Raw genomic sequence first — 13,315 nt, 5'->3', positions numbered from 1 at the left:
TAATTTGTTCAGCCTAATAATAAACAAAATGTAAAATTTCCAACAAGGATGCCTCGTCGGCTTCTTTTCTCTTTCCTGACTGCAATCTCTTCATCGCCAGCTTGTCATTCTCAGCTCTCATCCTCACCAGGATTGTGGGTGAGCAAGTTCAGAGTGGCAGAAAGAGGCAGGGAAAGTCCTACTTCTCTTTTTAGGGTTGTCATGAGGTGTTCCTTGGACTGGACAGAGCTTTAAGCTGACCCTTACTTTTCTGAGCGTTATTATGGGCTCTTCGGGGATAACAACTTATTGCTATGAATTTCTTACCAAGCTTTCTCTTGATGTGGGGAAATTCTTCTCTGGCTGCTGCTGGCTCTTTCCTTGGCCATGAGAAATCTGACAATTCACCTCACTGTAGAGAATCAAAGTTAACTCTCACTCATATGTGTCACTCACCCCTAGCTTCACTGTTAACACTAATGCATCTTTTGTCCAGAAAGACTCTAGGAGTGTCAGTTGGCGAGTGACGCCAACTCTCCTTCCCTTTGCTGTCAGAAACCAGCCAACCAGGTCCTTCCACTTCAGATGTCTCAGGTGTGTCTGTGAGGTAGACCCAAGTCCACTGTGTTCTCCAAAGTATTAGGCTCATATATTAAACTCTTTGCACATCTCCTTTAATCCCCTATCCTAAAGCACGATTTGAAGGGCAAGTACACTAACCCCTCCATCTTACCAGTGTGTGGGACTCACCACACATCAGCAAACTGTTCTCTCTAATCCTGGATCATTTTATTTCCCCAGGCTGAGGATAAGTGTTCTTAATAAGGGTTAATAACTCCCATTTACAATTTCTACATGGTAGTCTCAATAATAGTCTTGAGGCCTCAGCTGAAACTAAAACCAGAATAGTTCCGTAGTGTTATAACATCCTGTTACATAATTATTAGGAAGATAAACCCCAAAGGCAAGAGTATCTAGGAATAGTCTAGCACGTGACACTCATTATATTTAAGGGTTTGAAATTGGAATTGTACTGAAAAATTAGGGTTTTTTTCCTGATGTCATTTAAGGTTATATTGTATTCGTTCATATAAATAAATAGTCTCTTCAAAGTTCATAGCACGATATGCTCTTTTCAAGAATGATTTTTCAGTGGTGACTCTTGATCTGTTTAAGATGTAGCACAATTAATTTAACCTATAACCTGGTGTTAGACAATTATAAAATTTCCACTCCTTTTTATATTAAGGTAATATTTTGATGTTTTATCTTTCCTTACATTTATTAGTACTCTCTAGAATACTCTTAGATTGAGAATTAATGGATTTTAAAAATGATCATCTTTCTGCTCTTAACGATTATTGATAATTTTCTCCTAGAATGTTGGTCTTGCTTCGTAGTTATTCCAGAGTGCATAGAAATTTCCAGCTAGCAATATGCCATTAATGTGTACTGTGTTTTGGGTTTTAAAATGTTCATGTTTTTGTAATAAAATATGTTATTTCCTTTGTATTTCTTCTAAGATATTCTTTCTGGGACCATATAAATATTCACATATATTTTATACCATTTGAAATATTTTTCATGTTTTATAACTCTATATATTGTAAATTATTCATTTAAAAATCCCTATTCAAATGAAAGGTGACACTTCATTTTTATGGGCTGCTTTTTCCTTACTTTATGAACACCTAAATTTACCTCTCAAAGTGTATATGTTACATTGAAAATCAAGTTGAAGTTTGTAAATATATCAAGCATACATTCATCCCTAGAAAATATTAAATATACATTATACCACTTAGATTGTCATTACTTCCTGCATTTTATAAATTTGATAGAAAATTTGTCATACGGTTGTTTACAATTCTTTATGTACATATGTTTCTATAGTTAATTCTTAAATATTTGGACTGTGCAAAGATAACAGGTTTCTCAATTTCCTGTGACACCTAACAATACCCTATGAGTGTATACTTCATATTAATGTATATTAATGTATATGTCATATTAATTCTTCTGTAACTTAAATATTCCTTTGATATTAATAGTCACTTCTGGTTTAATGCCTTCAACCATTTTGAAGGAAGAATTGATTTCCAGGAGTTAATGAAACCTATATCTTCTGGAAAGACCTCATTAAGAGAAGCATAAGGAAAGTACCAGGGGGAGAAGTTAGTTCTGAGTCCTTTCTAACATGGGACATAACTGGCTCTAGGCATTCTGAGCTCACCTTTATTCTGCCCCCAGCTATATACTCCTTGGGGTTTATGAGGTTTTGGATTCTTAAACAATATTAGTGGAAATTAGGCACGGGTTATTTAAGTCAGATAGTTTGCCATTCTTCAGAAATGTACAAAAACATTTCACGTTCTTAACCAGGAAGTTCACCATACATTATCTTGTAAGCATTTGTGAAAAAATTGATAATTGGAATATGGTTGTTCTGGCAGCTTAAAGAAATTGAGGCTCTCCTACTTATTATGAAGCAAAGTCCCATGCCTGAGAGAAAACGAATAAATGCCAAAAATAACAGGATGATAATTGACGACATCATCAAGGAGCGCTTACATCTGATGGGGCACCCTAAGAGCTTTTATTATAATGGTAGTTTCTCTATTTCTTGTGAAAGAATGTTCTTTCATCTGCAGAAATCGAAAGACCTAAATATGGCTGAGGGATCACATGGATGTAGCTGAGATCCAGCTGGGCAGGGGATGTGAACTTTGCCATTTGCCTCCATATGTTTTTCACAATTTCTGGCCCTCTTCATTCTGCTAGGGAACTACGGCTAAACTGCTCATTAAATATTCCACCAAGAATGCTAATCTTCAAACACTGTTACCACCTTTTGAAATAATCACTGATTTTTTTAGAGTAGTTTCAGAAATTTGCCAGTTGTTTCTTGGAGGACAGAGGAGGAGATCAATACTTGCTATTTATAATAGCTTGGGATTAGACCCACTTTAATTTCTTATATAAAATGAGATGTATTTCTTAAATAATTTTTGATAAAATGTATTTGGAAGGCATGTTTTTTTCTGATAAAGACAACACAAATCATTAATGGGTAATATTTTCTATTAGTTCAGCTATAAAATGATATGGCATAATAAGTAGTTTAGTGTCTTTTTTATTTCCATAAAGGAAAGGTGATTGCCTTCACAGATTTTTCTTTGATGATATACAATTATTAGATCTTAAATTAGCAATTGTGGGCTCCAATGAAGTGAGTCCTCTAACCTTCAAGAATTAGTCAATGACAAGGGGCCTTGGCTTAATTCGTTTGTGCTGCTATAACAAAATACCTGAAACTGAGTAATTTATAAATAAATAGAAATGTATTCCCTCAGAGTTCTGGAGGCTGGAAAGTCCAAGATCAAGGCATTGGCAACTGGTAAGGGTTTTCTTCCTGCATCATCACATGGCAGGAGGTCAAAGGGCACAAGAAAGCAAATCCTTTTTTGAGAGCCCTTTATATCCTGCCCTCAAGACCTAAACACCTCCCATTTGGCTCCTCCTGCCAATGTGGTCACATTGGAGATTAAGTATCCAACATATAAATTCTGTGAGATACATTCAAACTGTAACAGACCTTAAGCAATTTTTATAAATCAAATAATAGAATTGGCTCTTAAAATGATGTAACTGCCTTAATAAATCATTTGTGTTTGCACATTCTAAGCCGGTTTCAGCCTATAATATTTCCTCATTCATACATCCTGTATATTAAGTTGCCATAGTAATTTCTTGAAAGATGTTTTTTATATATTTTACTACAGTTTAGCATTCTTCTAAGGCTCCTTACTTCTAACACAAAGTCCAAGCTCTTTAATCTGACATTCAAGTTTTTCCACCAACAGAACCCAATTGAGCTCGTAATTCTTGTCTTTTTCAATTCTTGATAGTCAGCTTTTTCCACTAAAAAAACTAAAGTGATTAAGGAGAATAAACTCATACTCATGATTTTTAAAGAGAGTAGCTGAAACACTTGAAAAGTGACATAAAATTCCAATTTATATGAGATTTCAAAAACAAAAATCACATCTTCAATTAATTAGTCCTACAGAAATATGATATTTCCATATGATAAGCTACGCTGCATATCCTGTGGCTTTTTGGAGCACCTTTCTAGTCTATTCTAACCTTTTTTACAGAGTTGATATTCAATATTGATATGTTTATTTTGATGTTTCTTTGGATTCTTAGATTGGATGGGCTTAGGTATATCTTCTGGCTAACAACCTTGCCCACGAGTCCCAGTTGGAGAATACATTGTAATTCTCCTCAAGGGCAACGTTCTGCTCCAACTGATTATTTTTCACACATTGTTCCTTGAGGGAGTCTTCTGGTTTTCTACGCCTTTGCTTTTGTTGCTGTTTTGACCCCTTCTTTCCCTTTACCCAGAAAAACTCTTCTCTTCTGGCATTCTCTGAACTCACAACTTAAATTTTATCTCATCTAGGCAATTTTTATTAACTAATATAGTGTAAAATATACATTCTTCCTTGAAATTTCTAAATCACTTTTATTTTATGACCTCTATTTTATTATTAGTCATTATGTTATAGTATCTCTTCTATTATATATAACATATTTTAATACTTTATTTAAATATTTGATTAATGTACCTGTGTCCAGTTCTTCTAATTTGAAAGTTAATACCTTAAAGGGAAAAACATATGAATATTTGTGTCACCCCAGCACTTATTCTAGTCTATTCTAATCATTTTTACAGAGTTGATATTCAATATTGATATGCTTATTTTGATTTTTTTTTATTCTTAGATTGGATAGGCATAGGTATATCTTATTATGCATAAATTGGAGAATTGTATGGTATGTGAATTACCTCAGTAAATTTGTTAAAATAAAATAAAGTGATGTGAAGAACAAAGACAGATAGATTTTGGCAAAAGCATTAATTTTATTTGTTTCTTAACATAATTTTATTTAAAATGTAAGTAAGTGGAAATAGTGCAGATTTTTATTTTTTCTTTTAAGTGAAATCTAGTTTTTGAAGTTTTCAAGCAGTTGTTTTAGCAATGAGACACTATCATTGACAAAAAGAAAAGAATGATTTCTCTCAATACAAACTCATGCAGATGGAAAATGCATAGACAGATACTTCCTATACCTTCTACCAAAATGATTTAAAAATATAACAGCCCTACAATAAATCATCTTTTTCTTGCCATTTATTCATCAGTCATTTCTAACAACAAAAGAAATTTCCCAAGTCTACATCATTTTAATTCTCTGCTCTGTGATGTGTCCAATTATTATGTTATTACCACTGTGTTCAGATAACATATTTTGTTATACTTGTCAAATTCAAGAAATTATATCAACAGGGAAACTATTTGCCAAAACTCAACCTGTTAATAATAGTATTCGAATGATAGAAAAGAAGTACACTTTTAAATTCTATTTTAGTTTGAAGATGCTCTGATAAGTCTTCAAAGAATTTAGAAAGAAACTGATAATAGCACTAGTAGCAGTAGTATAAGAATATCCGATTATTATTATCAGAGAGTCAGAAATTTGCTGCTGATAACAAGAATTTTATACAGCTACATTCTTTCTTCTTCCTTCATCTAATTATCTCATTTCCTTCATCTAATTATCTAATGTCATCTAATTATCACAGCAACTCTGAAATTCATGTACTATAATACCTATTTTATAAATAAAAAGACTGAAAGTTAGGAAGATTAAGTAGCTTATACATATTCACACAGAAATTAAGCAACAGAGCCAAAATTTGAATCCAGGTGTGTCTGAATTCACAACCTATACAGTTTTCTTTACAGTTCTTGAGTTCTTGTCTTAGTCAGTAGAAAGCCATTTCTTCATTTGTAAAATATGGAGAGTGAATCATATGTACTTTTACTTTGTAATGTTTTCCTTGTACTTCTTATAGTTATCTTTAAAATGAAAAATGATTAATAATTTGAAGGACAAAATGTTTGAATGCTGAAAATACATTCACTGAGCAGCAGTATAATAACCATATATTAAGTCAGATGTCAGAATTTTTATATGAAATATGAAGCTATAATTTAAACATTAATGTGCAAAATGATTTTTAGAGATGAAAATATTCCCATATGTCTGAAGGTACAAATTCAGACATTAGGTCAATGCTAAGACCACTGATATTTGTGTATGTATGTGGGTATGAGCCCTTTGTGTGTTTCTGTGTCTGTGTTACACATACACAGCACATATGTCTGTTCTCTAGGGGTAGTAGCATAAAGAATTGTACCACTAAACCATAGTAAAGTAGTAAAATGCTAAGTTTTTTTTTTAAGAAGTGGTTTGATATACTTTGGATGTTCCTTTGAAATATCATGTTGAAATGTAATTCCTGGTGTTGGAGGTGGAGACTGATGGGCGGTGTTAGGGTCATCAGGGTGGATTCTTCATAGCTTAGTGCCTTCCTCACAACAGTGAGTTCACATGAGATTGAGCTGTTCAAAAGCTGCGGCACCTCCTCCCCCTCTCTCTTGCTCCTGGTCGCACTATGTGATATGCCTGCTCTAGCTTTGCCTTACACCATGAGTAAAAACTCCTCAAGGCCTCCCTGGAAGCCGAGCAGATCCCAGTGCAATGCTTGTACAGCCTGCAGAACCCTGAGTCAATGAAACCTCTTTTCTTTATAAATTACCCAGTGTCGAGTATTCCTTTATAGCAATGCAAGAATGACCAAATACATAGTTCTATTGGTGTCACCAAAAAGGTAAAATAATGAAATGGTAAACTTCATTCTTTGTCTCTTAATTGAATCACTTTTTTTATCAGATCCATTGTGCTGGTCTCAACAGACATTAACACAATATTTACAAACAACAATTTATCAGGAAGTGAATGAAATAAAAGCTCAGCAGTGCTAAGATGCATGTGATTGTTATGCTTTCTTGTCTGAAGAGAGGTTTTTATACTTGTAATTTAGTGACACATCAAGAAAACATCTTGGAGTATAATGATAAGAAATAAATGGAAGTACTATATAAGTAAATTGTTCCTTTATAAGTTGCCTGTACATATTGACTTCGTACTTATACTTGGCAACTGAGCTAGAGGCAATACTATATGCTGCATACCACAGTGCTAATCAGACCCTTTGTTTTTCTCCTCCTAGGCAGACAGGAAGAATATATTTCTGAGTCCCTTGAATCAATACAGAGTAATAGGGCAAGTTCCGGCCAAATAAATGTGACAAGAAGTGACACATGTCTATTCCAAACTGGATCCTCATGGAAAGGCATTGTGTAATTGCCCACTTCCCTCTGTCTCTCCCATCCATTTCTTGGAGGCAAAGACTCAGAGTTGGTCCAGATACATGACAGAAGAAGCCAAGATCCCTGTGGCATGGTTTGGAGAGGAGTGAGTAAAGTTTCTAGCCCACCTCCGACTTAGATGAAGCAGAAAGAAAATTCTATTGTTGTAAGCCACTAAGATTTGAGGGTTTACTTGTTACTCACTAGAGCAGAGGTGTCCAATCTTTTGGCCTCCCTGGGCCACATCTGAAGAAGAATTGTCTTAGGCCACACATAAACTACACTAACACTAATGATAGCTAATGAGCTAAAAAAGAAAAACATCGCAAAAAAAAATCATAATATTTTTGGAAAGTTTACAAATTTGTGTTGGGTCATATTCAAAGCTATCCTGGGCCTCATGCAGCCCATGGGCAACCGGTTGGACCAACTTGAACTAGAGCATATCTTGGCCTATCCCAACTAATACAGCTCCACAGTTATTTGTGTACCATTTTATCTCTTTTTACATATGTCTAGTTTTTGACAGTAAGGATTAATATCTTACTTATCTTTGTGAACTTCATCACATAACACAGTATGTTAGAGCTATTTGTTTAATCCCATAGATTTAATAAAATATCATGTTGTTTCCATAATTACTAAAGGGAATAACCATCTATTCAATGCATATTCGTTGAGCTCTTACTTTATGTTGGCACTGTGCTTGGTTTAGATATTCTTTAAGTTATTCTATTTGTCATCCGGAAACTTTCAATCTAAAAAGCAAGATATGTATGTAAACAAATATGTATATAATGGGATTAAGGTAGAGAAAAATTCATGGTGTAGGAAGAATATAAAGGAAGAATCTGTCAGCTCTATCTGAAAGGTCAGAAATTGCTCCCAAGAAGGTAAGTTATTTGAGCCTAATCTGAAGGGTATATTGTAGTTCATTGAATGACACCAACAACCAACAAGTGAGGTAATTTGAAAACACATTTCCCACTTGTGTGTTTTGGGGGTTGTATATTCTTCACAATCTTCTGAAAAACTAAAAGTTTATTAGATACATCTCAGAAGTATGGTGGTCTCTTTCAGATTAAGGCTTTATCACCCTGGTCTTGGGTGTAATTTATAGATGTGATTTTTCTTCTAGATGTGAAAGTGCAGTTTAAATGTAAAACTTCAAAGAACAATTTCAATTCAAGAATCCAGAAGCAGGATGAAAACAAGGAAAAGTCTCCAGTAGTTAAAAGACTACAGTGAGCCAGGCGCAGTGGCTCAAGCCTGTAATCCCAGCACTTTGGGAGGCCTAGGCGGGTGGATCACGAGGTCAGGAGATCGAGACCATCCTGGCTAACATGATGAAACCCCGTCTCTACTAAAAATACAAAAAACTAGCCGGGCGTGGTGGTGGGCGCCTATAGTCCCAGCTACTAGGAGGCTGAGGCGGGAGAATGGCGTGAACTCGGGAGGCGGAGCTTGCAGTAAGCCAAGATCGCCTCCAGCCTGGGCAACAAAGCGAGACTTCGTCTCAAATAAAATAAAATAAAATAAAATAAAATAAAAAATAAAAAAATATAAATAAATAAAAGACTACAGTGAAGCTTTTACTATAAAGTCAATATTTTAAGGCATTACTCACAGACCAATTTTATTAAACTCATTATTCTAATTAGTTTGGTTACCTTATGAGCTGGTCACAATAGATTAGAATTGAGAGAGGAAAAACTGATGAAGACAGAATCACTACAGAACTAGAAAAGGACCATATGAAAGCCTGGGTAAAGGAAGAGACAGGAAAACTATAAAACACTGACGTATTTAAAAAGGCACAAAGTCTTGGAAAATTTCATGTAGGGAACATCAATTTCACACATTTTCTAAAGCCAATAATATAGCCACAAAAACAGTATTCCATAATGAAAGTATTGAATTATTAGTGTAACTATAAATTTTATAAGTTTGCTCTATGTAGGAAGAACAAAATACATGGAATGTACTTTAGAAAAATATGTGATAAGTAGGTAATCCTTTTGGAAATTATTGATTCTATTTAGGGAAAACTTCAATTATCTAGAAAACTAAAATGTAGGGACATCTAGTATTCTATAATACCTGATAGAACATTTATTATTATTATTATAAGCATTATTTTACATTCCAAATTGTCTATAGCACAATTTAAACTTTTAACAACATTTTATTTATGGCAAAATATTTGTATTACACAGAAAGTCCTCAATTTATTATGGTTTTACTTAAATTTTTTTATTTTATACTGGGCTTCTCAGGGTATTAAATGCATTTTTGACTTATGATATTTTAAACTTTTGATGATTTCATGGGATGTAACTCCACTGTAAGTAAAGGAGCAACTGTATAAAGCAATTTGTTGAATACATGAATATATAACTGATTGAACAGAAATATCTAATGTATATAAGTAAGATGTTAATTAGTTGTCACAATTCTCAGGTTGGTAAATTTCATTAAAATCATACATTTCTAAAGAAAAGAGGCTTGGTAGATATTGATGTAGCTCTCTTCATACAATATTAAAAGTAGATGCTTAAGAAGAATTTTAATTGAGATAGGTGTTCTCATAATTGTACATATATATTTAATAATATACAGTTATCAAAACTGCACATTAAATAATGTAATTTTATGTTTGTCTTGTAATACTTTATTCAGGTTGCATTTCTAAACAAGACTATACATTAATTCAACAGTATTTATTAAATATGATGTTTGATCATGAATGCATATTATGAATAGAGCATGGATTATTGCTACCCTAATAAAATGTAAAGGCTTGACAGTCCACGGATGCTAATACAAAAGCAGAAGATTCATTCTGATATTCAGCTTTAGGTTCAAAACAGATGTCATGGCCTATTCATCTTTTTTAAAATTACCAATATTTACCTGGTACCATTCATTTTATCCAGGTTTCACCATCTAATGTTTTGCTGGCATTTATCAAACCTTTGTAAAGGTAGAGAATTATTGGAAGGAATGTTAAACTATCCACAGTATCAACACAATTTGAAAAAGACCTTATATTTGCATAAATATCCTTAGAACTTCTATCCAAATGGGATATCAGAAACTGAATTCACTCTCTCACCTGAAACAAACAAATAAGAAACAAAATATATTGAAACAATTATTTCAAAAATACTAGACATCAGGTTGAAAGAATAGTCATCACTGAGAGCTGGAAAACAAATAAGGAGAGCCCCATGACTGCCTGCCTAGCTTACTGCCTTGAGATAGCTTTGAGGCTACAGAGCAGAGAATGAGCTAAGCCCTGTGAACTTTCTGAGTTAAAGAGACAGTTGAAAGTCCAGCAACACCAAGGCAGCTAGAATATTCAGGACAGACTCATGGAAAGGTGAGAGCTGCACAGAAAGTGAACTGTCCTCTCCCTCCCTAAATGATAAGAAGGAGCAGTGCTGGGGCTTATATAGGGCCCATAATAGTGCCTCTCCCCACCAGCCAGACTTCAGCAATTCCTTCAATTTCACTTCAATTTCTCTTTCTTCTAAAATTTAAAAATATTTTAAATTGAATACATTTAATTAAATATTATAATGTAGACCATGAGGTAATTTTTGTCTATCTCCTTATAGAATATGTTTAGCTGCCTTTCTATATCTGTTCATAGTCATACATTCAGTGATTCAGTGGTGTGTGGGCTTGCAAATGTTTAATAACTGACTTTCAAAACAGCAACAAAAAACAGCAACACAAAAAGAGCCCTTCAGTGTAGTCTATTTCCGTGATGTTAATACTCCCCTCATGACTGATTTCAGTCTACCAATATAATGTCCCTGGGTACAGAGCTAGGACGGGATACATACAATTGATTCTCAGAAGCCAGTACAAGCCAGTTCCAGCACACCAGCAGACATATCTGTAATTATGTCCATCAAGTGTTAACAGTGTTTATTTCTGAGGATTGGGATTTGGGAATCGTCTTCTTACTATCTTTCTGAAAATTAATACTATAGTTAACATAATATTCATTTCCTTTTTTTTCAAAAAAGTATTCATTAAAGAAAAAAATGAAAAAAAAGCCTTGGAAGAGGGAAGATGTAGAAAAATAACCATTATTAGTTATAATTTTTAGTCATTTATGTACAAAATATAGGAAACAGCTAAATAAATGAGTGGGTAAAAAAATATCGTTCTGGAAAATGGTAGATAGGAGGCAGGACTAACTTGCAGCTCCCAGTTGGATGGGCAGAACAGTGTGTGGAGACCCAAATTCTCCAGTGTGTGGAGAACCATGGCAGGAACATACCCGGAAAGCTGAGAATTTCCACAGACCTTTTGAAGTGAATGGATTGCTGCTGCAGGCTCTGTGGGGCAGCAAAGGAGCTAAGTCTCTTTGCTTTCTCAGCTAGGAGGCTTGTAGCCTGGGGCAAGTTCTCAGCCCTGCTCACCAGTTTCCTGGAAATAAACTCAGTCCTGCTGTGCGGGGCGCACAGTGGGAGTGAGACCAGCCTTTCAGGCTGCAGGATGCATAGGAGCTGGGTGAGGCCTGAGGTTGCTGGCTCTCCCCCACTTCCCTGGCAACCTGTGTGAGGCAGCAGAGGCAGCCATAATCCCTCTGGGAACATAACTCTATTGGCCTGGGAACAACACCCTCATCCCCCATAGCAGCTGCAGCAAGTCCCACTCAAGGAGAGTCTGAGCTCCTAACCCTGCCCTCCACCTGATGGTCTTTCTCTACCTGCCCTCCTAGCTGAAGACAAAGGACTTAGTCTCTTGGGAGCTCTATGGCCCCACACACTGCCTTATCCTAGGGCAAGTTTGTATCCTCCCTATAATACTGCAGCTGATGTGCTCTTGAAAGTGCCACCTTCTGGCTGGAAGCCAACGAACACAAAATCAGTGTACTTAGCAAAAATACAACCAAGAGGCTAGGTGGAGTGGCTCAACCCTGTAATCCCAGCACTTTGGGAGGCCAAGATGGGTGGATCACGAGGTCAGGAGATCGAGACCATCCTGGCTAACACGGTGAAACCCCGTCTCTACTAAAAAATACAAAAAACTAGCTGGGCGAGGTGGCAGACGCCTGTAGTCCCAGCTACTCCGGAGGCTGAGGTGGGAGAATGGAGTAAACCCGGGAGGCGGAGCTTGCAGTGAACTGAGATCCGGCCACTGCACTCCAGCCTGGGCAACAAAGCAAGACTCCGTCTCAAAAAAAAAAAAAAAATACAACCAAGAACTCTCACAGAGCCCACTTCACTCCCCTGCTGCTTCCACCGGAGCAGGTGTTGGTATATACAACTGAGAGACCTGAAGACGAATCACATCACAAGACTGTTTGGAAACACTCTCAAGCACCATCCTGGAGCCTAGTAGCAAAGCTGAGTGGCTAGATCCGGAAAAGAAATAAAGATCACTGCAGTTTGGCTCTCAGAAAGCCTCATCCCTAGGGAAAGGGGGGGAGCATCAAATCAAGGAAGTACCCAATGGGACAAAAGAATCTGAACAGTAGCCCTTGAGTCCCTGATCTTCCCTCTGACATAGTCTGCCCAAATAAGGAACCAGGAAAACAATTCTCGTAATATGACAAAACAAGGTTCTTTGTCACCCCAAAATATGCTAGCTCGCCAGCAATGGATCCAAACCAAGATGAACTCTCTGAATTGCCAAAAAAAAAAAAAAAAAAAAAAAAAGGATTGAGAAGGTCAACTATTAAGCCAATCAAGGAGTCACCAAAGAAATGTAAAGTCCAGCTTAAAGAAATAAAAAAAAAATACAGGATGTGAATAGAAAAATCTCCAGTAAAATAGACAGCATAAATAAAAAACAATCACAAAATCTGGAAATCAAGTACACACTTAGAGAAATGGCAAAATGCACTGGAAAGCCTCAGCAATAGAATCAAACAAGTAGAAGGAAGAAATTCAGAGCTCAAACACCAGGCTTTTGAATTAACCCAATCCATCAAATACAAAGAAAAAAGAATTTTAAAAAATAAAGCCTCCAGGAAGTTTATGATTATATTAAATTACCAAACCTAAGAATAATTGGTATTCCTGAGGAAGAAG

At 35.6% G+C, this 13,315-nt stretch overlaps 1 protein-coding gene across 3 annotated transcripts in view; it reads right to left on the bottom strand.

Annotated features, from left to right (window-relative positions):
- The window catches only part of LOC105477318 (neuropeptide FF receptor 2), a 98,625-nt gene that overhangs the window by 33,925 nt on the left and 51,385 nt on the right, over positions 1-13,315 (bottom strand). The window contains exon 2 of one of the 3 annotated variants that reach the window (XM_011733779.2): positions 307-391. The exons of the other annotated variants lie outside the window; for them this stretch is intronic. Within the exon in view, the coding sequence (XP_011732081.2) occupies positions 307-368 (62 nt within the window). The 5' untranslated portion in view covers positions 369-391. The remainder of the gene's footprint in view (positions 1-306; positions 392-13,315) is intronic. 3 annotated transcript variants of the gene reach the window in all.

The sequence above is a fragment of the Macaca nemestrina genome, chromosome 3 (assembly GCF_043159975.1).
Source record: "Macaca nemestrina isolate mMacNem1 chromosome 3, mMacNem.hap1, whole genome shotgun sequence".
Lineage (NCBI taxonomy): Eukaryota > Metazoa > Chordata > Mammalia > Primates > Cercopithecidae > Macaca > Macaca nemestrina.
Note: the sequence above shows the minus strand (reverse complement) of the source record. Positions and strands in the feature narration are given on the sequence as shown.